At 37.8% G+C, this 18,953-nt stretch overlaps 1 protein-coding gene across 6 annotated transcripts in view; it reads left to right on the top strand.

Moving 5' to 3' along the window:
• Positions 1–18,953, top strand: part of LOC136883478 (uncharacterized) — a 137,993-nt gene that overhangs the window by 107,065 nt on the left and 11,975 nt on the right. For all 6 annotated transcript variants that reach the window (XM_067155812.2, XM_067155813.2, XM_067155811.2 and 3 more), the window contains 3 exons: positions 1,433–1,544; positions 10,520–10,611; positions 17,708–17,831. In XM_067155812.2, the coding sequence (XP_067011913.1) occupies positions 1,433–1,544; positions 10,520–10,611; positions 17,708–17,831 (328 nt within the window). The remainder of the gene's footprint in view (positions 1–1,432; positions 1,545–10,519; positions 10,612–17,707; positions 17,832–18,953) is intronic.

Here is an 18,953-nt window from a genome sequence, read left to right as displayed (position 1 = left end):
ATACATACCACTAAACATTTGATTTTCTTTTTACATATATATATTGTACACGGCCTAAGAGCTACTTTGTGTAGCTGATAAGTTCGCCTGTATAATTTCCATAGGGTAGGAATGAAATAACCTTCTAATAAATAAATAAATGTTCACCTGCATACACCCCAGCATCAGTGGGTAGGGTCTGACACATCCCACTCTGATGAGTCTAGTGTCAGACCTAAGACAAAACGCTGGTTAATAGAGCAAACGCCTGAAAAGCCTTACGTATGATATATTTTTGACATGCTCTATTGGTGAAAAATATCTAATTCCCTCCATGGGAATTTAGAATTTTCCATTATTATTATTATTATTATTTCTTTCTTAATCCATTTACCTTGCAGGGATGGTTTTACCCTCAGACTCAATGAGGGATCCCAGTGTCCTGGAACGTAAGAGTTTGGGTTGGGAGTATAGAACTGGAAGGAGGACCAGTACCTCATCCAGGCAGCCTCACCTGCTATGCTGAAAAGGGGCCTTGTGGTGGATGGGAAGATTGGAGGGGATAGACAAGGAAGTGGGAAGGAAGCAGGGCCATGGCCTTAAGTTAGGTACCATCCCAGCATTTGCCTGGAGGAGAAGTGGTAAACCATGAAAAACAACTTTGAGGATGGCTGAGGTGGGAATTGAACCCCCTGTACTCAGCTGACCTCCCTGAGGCTGAGTGGACTCCGTTCCAGCCCTCGTACCACTTTTCAAAGTTCATAGCAGAGCCGGGAATCAAACCTGGACCTCCGAGGTGGCAGTTAATCACAGTCATCATTGCACTGCAGGGGCAGATAATATTATTATTATTATTATTATTATTATTATTATTATTATTATTATTATTATTATTATTATTATTATTATTATTATTATTATTATTTTATTTTTCACTGGTGAAAATACCTCATTTAAAAAATAAAAACTGTGATTTTGGTTTTTCTTTCTTGGTGTTTGATGTGTAGGTAAATAAGAAAGTAGGATAAAGATGATGTAAAAAAGGAAAAAGTGGGAGATTCATATAGGTGGTAAATGTAAACTTGTGTCCTCACCCTGAGACAGTGAAGCTCTTTTCAGGCACACCCCCAGTGGAGGTGACCTGCATGTACCATTTTAAGCACATACTCCTACGATTGTTAAATTTCTGGTAGTACCGGGAATCGAATTTTGCCTCCGAGATGGCACCGAATAGTACGAACCGTTATGCTACAGAGGCGGACATATGGGTGGTAGAAGGCAAGGAATACACAGAATAAGACTCCATTGGGTTAATTTACAGTGTGTAATACAGGTGAGATGTTTGCTTGTTCACCATTATTATTATTTAATTGTTTCTACTCTGTCTTCTTGTGTTATTAATTTGCTCGATAATTTAAAACTTCTTTAATACTGAGCCGATCTCAATTTTCAGTGAAGAAGTATGGTGAGTCCTGCTTCTTTGATGTGCAATGCGTAGATCATCGGATGACTTGTCGTGAAGACAACTCATCGACACCGGTCGTTAAGACATGTCTTTGTGACAGGTAAGTAAATATTTTATTGCTGTCTTCTTGTGTTATGTTGAGTCACACAGCCAGTCAAGTCATCTATAGAAGTATAAATAGGATAAACACAATGACAGATACCGCACATTACCACTGATACACAGAGCAATTTGTCGTTCTATATGTGACCACTCATGGGAAGAGTACAAGTTAAAAGTAATTGGGCTCGATTATAGTTATCTGAGAAATATTTTACTCAGTTACGATTACAAATTATTTATATTTTCAAAGTAATCAGCAAAACGATAATTACAATGATTTTATGGAATGTTAATCTTAAGGGATCATAAGTTATCGTAAGTTACGAACTTACGAAGAACATAAGTACTGTCCGCACACTTTATCTTGATGCATTTGTGTACGGGGTGTGGAGTAAGGAGGGAGCTGTCCCGGTATCGATAGTGCTGCCTGGTGCTGCCAACTGAATGAAAATGAAATCTGAATTGAATCGAGAATATGATCGATCGATATGAAATTTCTAAACCGTTGTCATCTTAAGCCAACAACTATGTCACATACACATTATATAACATTATAAAACATATCTCTCGATGCGAATCTTGTTCCTAGCATGAATTCTATACTTTGACTTTGATGTGTAAACAACAACAGTACCAGTACGTAAAGTTTACGCCAGATGTCGCACAACGATGCTTAAGCGATTCATAGTTTGTGTTTCAAAGGTTGCCAGTATGAATCTCGAAGATCGCCGCGGTCGACCGATTCAGCACTAGGATGTAAATGCACCAAGATAAAGTGTGCGGATAGTACATTCACTTCAAACAAATTAAACAATAGATCACTACATCTGATGAAAAGGAATACCTGTTCAAATCACGAATGTTCCCCTTAAAACTACATAAGTCATTATCCATATTACTACAGGTGTGCTAGTTGATTTAAATACTGTAATGGAAATTTATAAATGATATACTTTGTAGTACCATAATTGTTAATGAGCCATGTGAATAGCCTTTTTTCCCCAAGGTATTCTGGTTGCCACTGATCACGTATATCCGTGTATATCCATGGCCCTAGACAACTTAGATTTCTTTGTCCCAGTAAAGTGTTCTGGCGTGGAATACTTATTCCAGTTCTGTCTTGCAGCCTAGTGCAAATTTTTTACTTGTGTTCTTTGCAGAAGAGCTTTAAATTTTTATGCATGTTAGGGTCACTGACTGCACAAATAGCTGCTGTATGTTAAGTAGCATGCTTTGCTGGAACAGTTCATATGTTAGAAATATTAGTGGCTTTTTTGTACATGACTTTCAATATGTAGTTCTGGCATGTATTTACCTGAGCCAAGTGTGAATCAAGTATTCCATCCCAACTGTTAATTCCATATTGTAATTGCAATTGAACTAAGGCAAAGTATACAGATTTCAAGGCTTTTGTTGAAATAACATTTCTAATTCTGTAAAATATATAAATAAGCTTCTGAAGTTTAATGATCAAATTTGATGCATGAAAATTCCATTTCAGATAACTATCTGTAATTATCCCTACTTATGAAACATTTATTGATTTCTGTAAAGTATAACAGTTGCAGCTTTCAGTATTTTTGCAAGTTGGTGTGTGGAGTCTTAGTGTTAGGTTGTCTGAGGGTTGCATTGTTTCGTTATGCGAGAAGCAGAGGAATTTTGTTTTATTTTCATTTAAAGTAAGTAGGTGGTTGTTTAGTCCTATCTGAACTATGACTAGGGTTTCTTGAGCTCTGTTGAAGGTGTCCTCCCAAGTTTCACCTGTGACTGTGACTACTGTGTTGTCAGTATATGAGTTAATTTTTGCATTACAGTTTAGCTCACACATCATTGATATATCATCCACAAACTGTGTGGCACCACCTGGGGTTCTTCTGCTTCGACCTTATGAACTTCAGCCCTTGCCATTGTCTTCTCAACTGCAGAATATTGCTCTCCAGTCTGGCTGAACAGCTGTTACACAAAACTGGTTGACACACAGCTAAATCATACTTTGCACATTGTATTGAGAATCATAAAATTTACCCCACTTTTTGGTTACCAGTTCTGAGCCATATTCCTCCACCTCACCTACGGAGAAAGAATGCCTTGCTGCGTGAGTACCAGAAGCTGTCGAGGAATTCCAATCTGCCAATTCATGGAAACATACCCAATGCCTTGAACAACAGACTTCGGTCCAGAAATCCACCAATAAGGACTGCCAAAATTTCAGCCTGCAGCAGGATTGGATTCAAGAATGGTCTTCGATGGCTCCAGCTGAGTATCAGAACTTCCCCTGTATTACAAGAATACCAAAAAGATTTGACCTACCTCGCAAAACTTGGACAACCTGCAATCGTATCGGGACAGGACATGGCAAGTGCGCTGACTTCCTCTATAAATGAGGCAAACTTCCCTCCCCAGAATGTAGCTGCGGTGCCCCTAAGCAAACAGTTCATCATATAGTGGAACAGTGCCCATGAATGCTTATCAGGGTAACCCAAAATACTTTCTTGACCCAAATCCTTCTTGTATAGACTATTTGCAGAGCTTGAAGATGAAATTGTAACCTACATAGTGTATTGTATATTTAATTTGTGATTGTGTGTTTTTATTTTTAATGTCATACACTAAATAAATAATAAAATTGATATATAACAGAAAAAGAATTGTTCCTAACACTGTTCCTTGGGGTACTTTGATTTTTACTTGAGCATATTTACTTAGGGTAGCCTTGATCCTTACCTTTTGTATTCTGTTAGAAAGAAATCTTTTAATTAAATTTTGAGGAATTCCATGAATGCCTACTTTTTCAAGTCTACAGTCTACAGAATCAGATGCCTTTGTTAAATCCAAAAATATAGAAATAGTCCTTTTGTAACTATCAGTGGTTTTATACAAATAATCAAATATACAAATAATGAAACCATCAAAGCAATAATTGCTTTGATGGTTTCATTATTTGAGAATACTAATGGAAACCTGGCCAGGAAAGAAGAGGACATTAGAGAGGTTCTGAGGAATCATTTTGATCACCTATTGAACAGGATAGAAGCAGATCAGAGAACAAAAGAACCAGCTGTTGAAACCTGCACAGAGGTACCTCCCATTACATGGGCAGAAACAGAAGCAGCCCTTAATAAGATGCTGCAAGGGAAATCCCCAGGAATCGATGAAGTCAGCATGGACATAATTAAAGCAGCAGGAGTCCAGGTTTTACAGTGGCTACACAGAGTGTTCAATGCAGTTTGGAAAGATGGCAAGATACTTACTGATTGGAGCAAGAGTACATTTATCTTCCTGTTTAAGAAAGGAAATCACCGAAAATGCTCCAACTACCGGGGAATAAAACTCCTTTCCCATGGGCTTAAGATTCTTGAGAACTGTAGCAGCTGTGTGTGAATGGGTGACGGACATTCATCCTGGTTCAAGACCAAAAGTGGAGTCCAGCAAGGCAGTGCACTATCCCCATTATTGTTTATCACCATCATGGATGACATAATGAAGAACATCAAGAAAACTTCTGGTGAACTAAATGCAATGGCCTGTGCTGATGATGTTATGATCTGGGGAGAAACTGAGGAACAAGTACAGTTGAGACTCAATGAATGGAAGGTTAAGTTCCAGGAGTTCAATCTCAAGATAAGCGAACTCAAAACAGTAGTGATGGCAATAACCAGAGAGGGACGACCAGCGAACATCATGTTACGAAACAATCCACTAGAAAGTCCTCCACCGCCAGCTTATTGAGATACGTATTCACAGCTCATTTAAGTTCTTCATCACTGTCAAATCTTTTACTCACCAGAAAGTATTCAAGCTTCGTAAAGAGATGAAAATCCAAAGGAGCCAAATCCGGGCTATACGGGGGATGGTCGAAGGTTTCCCACTTGAATTGCTGCAAAAGTTGTTGTGTTATCGCAGCTGCATGAGGCCTGGTATTGTCATGACGCCTGTAGACAATAGACCTCGCAATTTTATATTGCCCGCTGTAATTTCTTTTATGTTTCACAATACACATTAGCATTGAGCAGTACACCTCGGTGATCCCAGAAAACGGTTGCCATGAGTTTTCTGGTGGACAGAACTGTCTTGAATTTTTTGGTTTGGTTGGTGAATGAGCATGATGCCACTCCATTGACTGTCGTTTACTCTCAGGTGATCGTCCCCAGTAATGATGCGAATCAGGAAAGAGTCTCCTTCATCGGCATAACGTCCCAGAAATGTCTGTGCTGCAGCCATACACTTGATTTTGTGCTCCTTTGTAAGCATACGAGGGACCCACCTTGCACAGATTTTTGAATAATGCAGATGGTCTTTGACAATTTCATGAACAATTGTTGGAGACACATTAGAAAAATGGTCACAGAGTTCATCAATTGTGACGCACCGATCGTTCCTCACGCATTCGTCTACTGCGCTCAGCAGTTGGTCTGTAATGACAGATGGTCTCTCTGAACGCTCCTCATCATGTGTATTCCCCCTCCCCAGGTTGAAGTTGCGACACCAGCGCCGAACAGACGACTCGTCTATCACGTTGTCTCCATACACCTCTGTTAATTGGCGATGAATATCACAAGGTCGAACGTTTCGTGCATTAAGAAATTTAATCTCGGCCCTCATTTCACAACTGGCGGGTTTCTCAATTTGTTTAAATATTTTAAACGATCACAGACTCAACATAGGCAATGCTAGCGTCACACAGCCTTGCACAGAGCAGGCAGACAAGCCACTGACGCGGTCTGACCTTGCCCAGAGGCTACCCGAGTTGTCAGCGCTTCATGCGGCGCTAACGGGTACTACTTTCCGGATGGCCCTCATAATAAACAACACCATGCAGAGGCAACTTATGTTTAGGGAGCTTTTATAAGCTAAGAAACATGTATTGAACACTTCTTGAGATAAGAAATGATGAATGCCACTCCAGTCAATCAATCAATCAATCATCATTGATCTGCATTTTTGACTATCGCCTAGGTGGCAAATTCCATATCAGTTGTTTACCTAGTCTTTTCTTAAATGACTTCAAAGAACTTGAAAATTTATCTAGTATTTTCCTTGGTACACTATTCCAGCCCCTAATTCCTCTCCCTGAAAGTGAACATTGTCCCCAGTTTGTCATGTTGAATTCGAACTTTATTTTCATATTATCTTTCCTACCTTAAAAAACTCTGCTAAAGCCACTGATGTTTCGGAACATATCACATAGTTGAGCAGCTCGTCTCCTTCCTCTCAAGTCTTCCCAGCTTGAAGTTCGTAACATTTTTTTAAACACTCTCCCTCGTCGGAAATCACCCACAACAAATTGTGCTGTTTTCCTTTGGATCTTTTCCAGTTCTCGTATTAAGTAATCCTGGTGTGGGCCCCATGCACTAGACCCATACTCTGATTGAGATCTTGCCAGACACTTCTATCCCCTCTCCTTCACATCCTTACTACAACCCCTAAATACCCTCATAACCATCTGAAGAGATCTGTAACCTTTAATTACAACCTTACTAATGTGATTACTCCAATGAAGACCTTTCCTTATATTAACACCTGGATACTTTACAATGATCTCCAACACATACTATCACCCCATTAAGACAGTAATTAAAACTAAGAGGAACTTTCCTTCTGGAGAAACTTACGACCAGACATTTCGTTGCTTTTACGCTCATACCACTGTCTGCTGTCCATCTCATAACATTGTCTAGGTCTTTTTGTAGTCATTCACAATCTGTAACTTATTTACCACTCTATACAGTTTAACATTATCCACAAAAACATCTCTGTGATTCCAGTTTTTTTACTCATATTATTTATACATAATAAAGCATAAAGGTCCAGTAATACTGCCCTGTTGGACCCCCACCCCTCTTAATCAATACAGGATTGGATAATGCTTCACCTATTCTAATTCTCTGAGTTATATTTTCCAGAAATGTTACCACCCATTCATCCACACTTTTGTTTAGTCCAGCAGCCCTTATTTTTGTCCATCTCCCATGATCTACCCTATAAAATGCCTTAGATAGATCAATGGTGATACAGTCCATTTGACCTCCTGAATTTAAAATATCTGTTATATCTTGCTGGAATCCTACAAGTTGAGCTTCACCATCATTTTTCCACTGATCATAATTACTTTTTAAAAACTTCACCATGCCTCTATATTGATCATGTTTTATTCCCTACCAGTCCTACTTTTAAGCAGGGGATGCCCTAACCTTTTCCGAGGTTGATTTCATACTCTCATACCATATATAGGCTATTATTACGATGGGATCGCCTCTCCCAAAGGCATTTTATACCTACTGCCAGGTGTTATTCTAGGCCGCTCCACTGGAGTACAGTCGCCTTCTGTAGCCGCTCCTCTGGGTTTTCTCTTCCGCCACTAATGCCATACCAAAGTTCACCTTCTCTGTCACTGTTGCCGTTGGGGTTTTCACCCATACCCATAGGATCTGGTCATGAATTTCATAGAAACAGAAAAGGCATATGATATTGTACCCAGAGAGAAGGTTTGGGAAACCATGGTTAAAAAGAGACTCGGAAGAGAAATGTTAGAAATGGTGCAAGCAATGTACAACAACTGTGTTAGCAGAGTACTGACCCAAGTTGGAAAGACAGAATGGTTTAGGAATAAGAATGGACTAAGACAGGGAAGTCTGCTGTCACCTCTTTTGTTTATTATGGTCATGGACAAAATTGTAAAGGAAGCAAAGGAAGCCTATGGAGATAAAGAGATGAAGATACTGCTATTTGCATTTTATGTTGTGATCTGAGGAAAGGACAGCAAAGAAGTGCAACAACAACTAGATGTACTGAACAAAAAAATTGAGAATTATGGATTGAAAATCAGAACAGTGAAAAGCAAGACTATGGTGATGTAGAGAGGGAAAAGGCAAGGATAAGGCACTGTGAAAATTGGAAGTCAGAGTCTGGAAATTGTGGACAGCTTTAAATACCTAGGAAGTGAATGAATGCAAATCAGCACCATGTCTAGAATAACTTTTCTCTGTAGTTGGTTCCATCACTTTCTTATTCAGCTCTCCTTCCCAGATTAACTTATTCACCATTTGTTGGTCATGCCTTCTGTCATTCACATTACCTTCCCAGTAAACTTTTGGTAAACTGAGATCAGCTGCTACAATAAATCATCAAATGTCTGGCTCCATCACTAACCTTAATTGGATCATTGATTAATTCCCCTGGTTCAGAGACTGGATGTGTGTATGTGTCATCTTGAACTTCAGAATTCATCATAGTTAGGACGCCATCCTCACAGCCATATAGGTCTTCTACAGGCATCAGTTTGGACTATGATTTTTTTTTTCAAGCTGCGCTATGTCACACTGGCACAGATAGGTCTTATGGCGACGATGGGATAGGAAAGGGCTAGGACTGGGAAGGAAGTGGCCGTGGCCTTAATTAACATACATTTGCCTGGTGTGAAAATGGGAAACCACGGAAAACTATTTAGAGCTGCCGACAGTGGGATTCGAACCCACTATCTTTCGGATGCAAGCTCAGAGCAGTACGCCCCTAACCACACGGCCAACTCTCCTGGTATTATTATTGTACCAGAGGTACACCTTCCCTGGCTATTAAACTGCGCACCTTCTCTAACGTCATCTATGTAAACAAACTTGAACTTGTGAACTACAAGAAACTTTGGTCTGCAACTGTTAGATGTCTCTACCATCGGTTTATTTGCTGCCTCTAGCAGGCTAGACTCTAAATATTTCATAAAGAAATGTTTATTTTTGAAGTTTATTCAGCTGGTTCTTAGGATTGTTCTTTTTATGTACTGAAGTTGTCAACACTTCAGCTGGTTCCTCCTTGATTGTAATCAACCTACTAAAAATTTGGAAATATTTTTCTAGCCAATTAAAACTGGGAGTGTGGATGGGAATCCAGCCTATCATTAAAGAGTTCTGGAAGCTTCCCCTTAAAGTACTATAAAAGCAGGGCACTTTAGGGCCGTATCATCTGAATTGCTCCAGTGATTGTGAGTGCGGCATGTCTGAAGGGAGGCAGGGGCGTGGCCTGTGTGAGGAAGGCCCAGCAACTCAAGGTATTGGCAGAATTTTCATAGACATGTGATAGATCCTGAGCATAGTTTGAGGGGAAGGCTTCAATCTATTTTATTTGATGTAAATTTCTAAATCTGATGGTTTAAATGTAGGATTTTCGGCAAGTCTGAGGACTTTGTTCTATTCCCTACTGGAAAATATGTAATGTAAGGGAACAAAGAGTGATAACCCTCTGTCGGTTCCCATTCGACCTTGCATGGGGTGACTAAAGTTTTCAAAACCTCTAAATTCCTTAAATCTTCTTTGGCATTAACATTTCTCATTTAGTCACTCTGGTGTAGTTTAGGATTAGCCTCTGTATCTTTGGACCATAAGCCCACTTAGGGTTTTAACAATTTCTATAAGGAGGGCAAGTGTTTTGCCTTCTAGCCATTTGTTTATGGCCACTCATGTGCAACCTTTTCTTTTTACACTAAGGCCACTTAGTACGGGCAATTATGCCCCTGTATATTTATTTCTGTGTGTAAAGCTTTTCTGGTGTTTGTTCCCTTTGGGAACAATGAACCCTATAACTGTTGAGCAATAGATAAGTCCACATCGGGGCAACTGTGTGTAAATACTTTAATTGAGACAAACTAATAAGTTGTCAGGCAGAATTGGAGTGCGCCATAAGAAAATAATGCCTGTGCGAGGCAGGACTATGGTATATTTGTAGCGCAGACTCCTATGTTGTATAAGTGATTGGAGCAAAACATGCTCTCGTAAAATACAACCCACAAGATTTTTATCCATCTGTGAGCCATGGCAACCATGGAACAATTATTATTATTATTATTATTATTATTATTATTATTATTATTATTATTATTATTATTATTATTATTATTATTATTATTATTATTATTATTATTATTATTATTAAAATAATATTTGATACAGAGCCAGAACTATAACCATGTTATTTGTGTTCTAGGTTCCATGCTTGGAGTGAAGAACTACAGGAATGTGTTCAAGCACACAATACTACTGTTATCCTCTCAACACTTAAAGTGGCTAACTCTCTGGGTAAGTTAATTTGATGGAAACATTTTATATTTTATCTAACCTCTTTAACACTGAATGCATACAAGAGCAAAACCATAATGATGGATGGACATGTGCTAAGGTTCACTTCGGTGGAGTGCCAAATGAACGAGTCTAGTAGTTTGAATACCTGGGGTCACTGATGACATTGAGTGCAGCGAGAGTGCATAATGGGATTGAACAGGCGGCTGCCGCATTTGTATCACGTATATGACTTCAGATCTGGAGGTCTTCCAGATAACATATGTCTGTCAGTTTCTTACTGTTACTCTCCATGACCACATTCACAACTGAACCACTCGGAAATAATGTGATGATTAGACTTGGAACACCAGGTCAAAAGGAGCTGCCGGGCTGACAAGAGAGTATGGCTGGAGCACAAGAGGGCCCAGGCACAAGAGGAAGCAGATTGGAGTGACACCAAGATGCTGTATCATATTATTTGTAAATTAACTAATCAAAGAAGCAGCTCACATGTATCCATTAACATGACCCCTGAGGTTTGGGTCACCATGTGTCCCGAAGCATGGTACTCTTATCCGTCGGTGCGAACTTCCCAAAATTGCAGAGTAAGTAACTACGTCCTAGTTACAAATTTTCAATAATTAATGGCAACATAGTGTTCCTGTTGAAGTTAAGGATCGGGGCATACTGCTAGTTTTCATCGGCCCACCGGTGACCCGAAGGAATTTTTTTTAAATCTTCCATTCATATCACCGGGTGAGTTGGCCATGCGGTTAGGAGCACGCAGCTGTGAGCTTGCATCCAGGAGGTAGTGGGTTCGAACCCCACAGTCGGCAGTCCTGAAGATGGTTTTCAGTGGATTCCCATTTTCACACCAGCCAAATGCTGGGTCTGTACTTTAATTAAGGCCATGGCCGCTTCCTTCCCATTCCTAGGCCTTTCCTATCCCATCGTCACCATAAGACCTATCGGTGTCAGTGTGACATAAAGCAAAATTACGAGAAAAAAAAAAAAAAACCTCTCGCAACTGTTTATCAACTGCTTTTTCCAAATACCTGAGTAGAATGACTGAGAACACTTTCTGAGGTTCTGAAAGAAGGGTGATTCCTTGCCAGTTATTGCAGCCACTGAGATTGCCTTTCTTTACAAAAACACCACTAACTACTTGTACAGTTTTCAGAAACACCAAGGAGCCGGAATTTATTCCCACAGGAGTTCTTTTACATGCCAGAAAATCTACCAACACAATGCTGACGCATTTGAGCACCTTCAGATACCATCAGACACTGTTACCAACTTAGGGATTTTACCCCTAAATTTAGGGGGATTTAATCGTTCCAGGGGGGAAGTTGTGGGGATACACGAGTCAGGGATAATTTTAGGGGGGGAATTACTTTTTGAGGAATTTTGAAGGGCTATGGGAATGACAATTATTATTTATTTCATTACTATAGCATGCTTGGGTCCGCTAGTGTGTCAATTTTATCTTGAGGTTTAATATTTTTGCTGTTTGGCAGCCCGTCTCAGATACTGCAGTTAATCATGCAACGTCATGATTTTCTCTTCTAGCAGCTCTAAACATATGAACCCTTCACGTGTCTTGAGATTCCCTCATCTTGCCTCTTTTACGAATGCAGCAGCCGCCTTATTCTTTTCTTTCTTTCTTTTTGTATTGACTACTAGCAGATAGGTGTATTAATATATAATCTGCTGAAATTTTAAATTAAATATTTACTACCAATACATCATAATATTAGATATATGCATATCTCTCGCCTTCTCTCTCTGTCCCTCCTTTCCCTCAGTAACCGCAGCAGCATTTCTTTCTTTCGGTAAATGTTGAGGGGAATCACAGACTTGGGGTCTCACACATAATTCATTGGTCCATTGGTAGAGTAAATGTCACTAGTAGTCAACGTCATGTAGGAGGGAAATCCCCGCAATACGTGAATATAGCAGTATGATAACGTAACTCGAAGCAGTTTTGACTGTGACTCTAACAGTTCATGTAGTTGTAAGGCCATTTGCATGGTGTTTTTACAAAATAAGGCAATATCTGTGATGTGTGAATAATATTCTGTGGAGTGATTTATTTCTTTTGTGAATAATGGCAGCAGCATTATTGTTTTCATTATTATTATTATTATTATTATTATTATTATTATTATTATTATTATTATTATTATTATTATTATTTGGGGGGTTATTGTCTCATTTAGAGGGTTTTTATAAGTGATCTGGGGGAATTTGGACTTAAGTGTTGGCAACACTGCCACCAGACTGAGCCAGGATCAAACCTGCCAAGTTGGGGTCAGAAGGCCAGCGCCTCAACCATCTGAGCCACTCAGCCCAGCGATTACTTAATTGGAGAACTGGAAGAAGAGATCCAAAGGAAAGCAGCACAATCTGTTGTGGGTGATTCCTGACAAAAGAGTATTGTTACATAAATGCTGCAAGCTTTGGGCTGGGAAGACAGCTCAACTATAGTTGGGCCTACGAGAGTTGAAGTCTGACATTTGAGCGGCGAAAGCAGTAACTACAAAGTACGCTGCATTGTCATAGTTACCTCAAACTGCGGCCTATCATCCTTTCATACAGGCTGAATATCTAATCAAATATGTATGCCTAATGCAATTCAATAAACTTTGACCCGTTCCTAAGCTGGTGCTAATAATTCCGGCATTTAAGACAGAACACCTCATTGCCGATAAATATGAGATTTCATATTCACTAAACTGACAATAAGCTCAACAAATGCACATGTTAAATAGAGAATAGAACTGTACAACTAGTCATTGATTAACTTACAAAAAAAAATAACTAACAACGAAAATAGTATTCAGGAAACTAACACTTAAATTATTACATAAAGCAGCAACAACTAACACAGCTAACAATGTACTACTTCGAATAATATCACAAAAGCAACTGAGAGCAAGCCAACCCACGTGGAGATAGCATCCTTAAATATGGCATCCCTATTATTGTTGCCATAGCAACAGACCATTTTCGGACAGCGTTAGTCAACTTTTTCCTTGCCGGTGGCACTAAACGTCAGACTTCAATTCTCGCGGGCCCAACTATAAAGCAGCATCTTCTGAGCATTCAGAGGAGAGATGGCGTGGAATGACATTAGTAGATGGTTAACCTTGAATGGAGTATTTAAAAATTAGGAATCAAGATAAATTTGGAATTCCAGAGGAAAAATCGGGCCAAATATTTGTTTATAGGAAGAGGAGTCAGGGATTGGAATAATTTACCAAGGGAGAACTTTGGTAAATTTCCAGATTCTTTGAAATCATTTAAGAAAAGAATTGCAGGAGATTTTTATATGAAAATCAGGAGAAACAATTGATCAAAACTGCTTATTCTACATGTCTTATGCAATACATAGTATGCTGTACATATTAAAACACTTATTATCTCAAAACCAGACTCTTGCTATACAAGGCTACAAGGCTAAAAATTACACATCTCTATTCCCCCACAGGAAGTATGTGAGTGAGATGATTGGTCTCTGATAAGCTTTCAGAAAATAGTATGCACTCATCCTCCACACATGTGAAGCAGTCATTAACTCAGATGCCATTACTTAGCAAATGGATAGATTAATATATTGTATCACGAGCCCACGCAATTATGCGAGGTGCAATGCTATTTTTATCAAGTAATAAATAAAAATATGCCAGAATTGTCTCCAAATGGCTCCTAAAATCTCTAGAAAAGTTACTAGTTGCTATTTTTGAAATTCTGTCCCAAACTTTTTAAAAAAAGAGACTCCAAATCTAGCCACTAGCTTATAGAAACAACTAGACTGATGTGAGCGAACATGAACATAGCAATGTATAATATAACTATTTAAAATAGTTTATTTGAATCCGTCTTGATCAATACACTCATTAAATGAAAGAAAAACTATTTATTAAACCGAACATGTTTTGGGAAGTCTCAACCATTCCCTTCATCAGTGGTCAGATCAAAGAATAAAACAATATAACACAATCTTTTGTTTTACAATTTAAGGAAGTATTGTGTCCTAATATACATATCAGTGAGTAAGGAGAACTTATGAAATATTATAAAAATGATCAATACATAAAATTTTTGTTGAACTGAATGAGAATACTATATAAATTTAGGATCATCAAGTTTTTCTTTTCTTCTTATTTCTGTTCCTTAAATGATCATAATTATGCTAGTCTATACACTTCTACACTTCTCTCATTTAAACTTGATTCAAAATTATTTTTTTGTGTAAGGTAAATTTCTAAACTTTCCAAAACATTAATTAATTTTCCCTTTTTGGCCAAATGTAATAATTTCATGTCATTGGAAATGAATTTATGATTCATTTCAACCATATGTTCTCCCATTGCCGAATATCTTTTATGTTTGACTGTATTAACATGTTCTTTGTACCTTATAGCCAAACTTCTTCCAGACTGTCCTATGTATCGTTGTTTTCATGTTTGGCATGTTAATTTGTAAATTCCTGATTTATTAAATATACATTTATTCTCTATCTTATCCGAATTGAAAATTATCTTGTTAGTGTTATTATCCATTTTGTATGTGACATTGATGTTCTTTTTCCTGAAAATTTTTACCAGTTGATAAGAATGTTTATTTCAAAAGTTAGAACTGAAAATTTCTTTTTCTCTTTTTGCTCTTTAATTAAAGTTGTTTTTGGTTCATTTTTCACTTTATTTATCATTCTATTAATAAATCTTTTGGAATATCCATTACTACGAGCAATTTGATGGATTATATTTATCTCTCTATTATGATTCTTCTTAGACATAGGTATGTTCATAGCTCTATTAATTAAACTGTAAAATGTTGCCTTTTTATATTGACCTGGATGATTGGAGTCATTTCTGATAATAGTATCTGTTTGAGTAGCTTTTCTGAAAATTTGAAAATCAAAATGACCAGAATTTCTAGTAACTGGAATCTGAAAATGATGGGACTTTAAATTATTTAGATATAACAGTTACTAGAATGCAGACATAATATCAATAGAGTTTTAACTAATGCTAAGGCATGGTTAAATGACCACGGCATGGGTTTATCCCCTACCAAGAACATGGCCATGATTTTCACGCATAAACATAACTATAATAAAGATGCTTTCAGAATCACTAACATTATAATTCCGACTGTAGGAGTACACAAATATTTAGGCATGTATTTAGATAACCCCATTTTGAATACCTATCGAGGAAAAGCGCAAAAATTTACCAATATATTAAAAATGACAGTTCAGTGTAAGTGGGGTGCTGATCCAATAACAGTTTTACTACTTTATAGGCATACAATATGATCGCATTTAGATTACGTATCCTTTTATTTTGATATTGCATTATCCACTCTTATTCAAAACCTGAATGTAATTCAACATAAAGCACTCAGATTATGTATAGGCGCCTTAAACTCTACCCCGACTAACGCACTACTTGTTGAAATGTGTGAAATGCCTCTAAGCTGTCACAGATTGTATTTAGCTTCTAAATTTTTACTGCAATGAATGGCACTAGTCAGACAACCTGTAATACCTAAAATACAACTATTGGCAGAATATAGGTAACGTTCTCAACAGCAATCATGAAATCCTGCTTTGTTAGAAGCTTTCCATTTGACATGACAATATCAAAATAGTATTCAACAAAATCTTTCGCTTCCACATAATACAATGCTATATAATGTTATGCATTACAAACCTAATATTATAGCAATTCATCACATTTCCTATAATAACAGTACAATGAAAATTTCCGATATACCTAACCCAGCAGTCAAAATGGCGATTCATAATCTCAACCCTAATCTCACAATATATGCAGATGGATCCAAACACATTGAAGGCACAGGTACCGCATGTTATATATCGCAGCGCAACGTCAGTGAGCAATATATCCTTCCTAAAAATGCCTCAATATTTACTGCCGAGGCTTTCACTATCAGACAAGCTTTTCTCTACATAAAACATCACCAAATCACAAAGGCGATAATTTTTACAGATTCCTTAAGTGTCCTTCAAAGCTTAATGCCACACAAATCATATAAAAATGGGTACATCTGCAACATAAGATTTCACAGATTACACCCCGATAATTAAACTTGCTATTCAACACAAATGGCAGCACGACTGGACACAATCGGTGAAACTAAAGAGAAAGTATTACTATCAAATTCAACTGAGCATTCCTAGTCACCCATGGTTTTCTAAAATGAAATATTTACAAAGACATATTACTACCATTAACAGATTAAGATTTAATTATGCTTTTACCCCAGCTTATAAATTCAAATTTAAATTGAAACTAATGAATTCACCCATGTGTTCATGTAATAATAGCATGGTTGACATCAATTTTTTTTTTTTCAGTGTTCCCATTTCACCCTACATAGAAATTTTTTAAATACAATCTGCAATCACAAAAAATCCGAGTTCCAACAACTGTAGCTAATCTCATTCAAAACCCTGCACTGTCAATTGTTGTTGCTATACAAGAATTTTTGGATAACTGTAATATCAATCTACAAATTCGCTTGACTGGTGAGAATTATGAGCTCATTCAAATCTCATCCTCCTCTACATACCTGTCAACTAAGACGTCGTAACGTTCTATTCTACCCTCTTTGGTTCTAGTCAAGTAAACCTAGTGTTTCTACAAGTGTCGAACAAATCAAGACATCGCGAGTGAAACTCAAGTCTGTTCCCTTGAAGATAAGTGCTAATAAGTGTAATGCCTGGGTAATGGCTATTCAGCAGAGCTCAAGAAATTTCTACGAAGGAGAAGAAAGAAAGAAAGAAAGTGCCCAGTGAGCGATGGACTTCCGGCCACTGGAGTACAAAGCTGAAATGGCAGGATCTGAAAATAACTGTTTGAAGTTCACCAAAAAATAAGCTAAAATCCCAAGAAATAATAGAATAATCAGGAGGTGGGAAAAACTGTTGAAAATCGGGAGTCTCTTGCCTAAATCAGGAAAGTTGACAGGTATGGAATAGGTAAACATCTGGTAGGGAATTGCCACTTGGATGACAGCCCTAAATACAGATCATTGGTGATTATGATTGGTGATGAATGTCACATCTATTTTTCTGTTGCAGAACATATCCAGTTTGAAGGCCAGAATGTGTTTTCCTGGATTGTTGCTGCTGGTCTCACTGTCGCAGCATTACTTGCCGTCATAGCTCTCGTGTTAATTGTGTATGGCTGCTGCTTATATGAGTGGTAAGTTAATGAATACAGAATTTGAGGAAAGGTCTGAGTAGAGGTGGAAGGGGAATCTGGTGCACCAGCAGAATTGAAAACATCTAGTAGTTAAATCACACACCACTGTCTCATTAGTGAGATTGAGCTGGAATTATGGTGCAGCTGTTGTTAACCCCTTATAGGTTAGTGGCTAGATATGTAGCTGCCACTTTCTTCTCTTTAGACTCAATTTCTCTGTAGTCTGCAAGATATCATGTTAGTACTTTTTATGGGTGTAATTTTCATCATACTGTTGTATTTTGACTGCATATTACCACAGTTGTTCTAGTGTTGAGTGGCCACTATTCATCCAGGTTCAGTGTGTGAAAGATAGTTAAATAATTGTGACTAAGTGTCCACACATATATAGCCACCAACCACCCATCCAAACAGAGCATGAAGAAATGTAAGCATTAAGGGGTGAGCATTAAGCAGTTACCAGAGTGTCATGTTGTAGGTGTAAAAAAATAAAATAGTGTCCACAACACTAATGTAGGTGTTTTTACTTAAAACATTTTTTCATGAGTTGAGGATGCAGATAAGTTGAAATTAATAAATTGAATGAAACAAATAAACAAAATGTACGGTATATTTTTATTGCTCATCATTTACAAAGTGTTGGTATATTTTCAGAAACTGTTGAACACAGGGCAGTGAAAGGAGTAGTAGGATATAGGTATACGATGATACGATGTATGATTTACAGTTACCGTAACAGTTTCTGAAAATACTGTGAAGCTAACATCCGGTGCATTCCAAAACTTGGGTCTCATCCTGTATCAACTTCTGACACTTCAATATCTTCATAGCCCATTGTACTTGAATCACTGTCATTGCTAAAGGTGACACTACCATCACCTTCAACTTCCATTGCTTGCACACTTCTAGCAGACACTGACTCGGCTGTCGCTTTGCGTTTCTGTCGCTCCCTAAATTTTCTGGAACATTCCATTGATGACGTTACAGGCTTCTTAGATTAAAAATTTGATGCTCTTTTATCCTGTAAATTCATTCTCTTGGCATTCACATTCTTATATTGGAGGTATTTAGACATATTCCCTGAAATGCAAGTACGGTATATATAGATTATATAATCCCTAT

This window comes from Anabrus simplex, chromosome 11 (genome assembly GCF_040414725.1).
Source record: "Anabrus simplex isolate iqAnaSimp1 chromosome 11, ASM4041472v1, whole genome shotgun sequence".
Taxonomy (NCBI): Eukaryota; Metazoa; Arthropoda; class Insecta; order Orthoptera; family Tettigoniidae; genus Anabrus; species Anabrus simplex.
The sequence above is the reverse complement of the archived record's forward strand: the minus strand, read 5'-3'. Positions and strand labels throughout refer to the sequence as shown.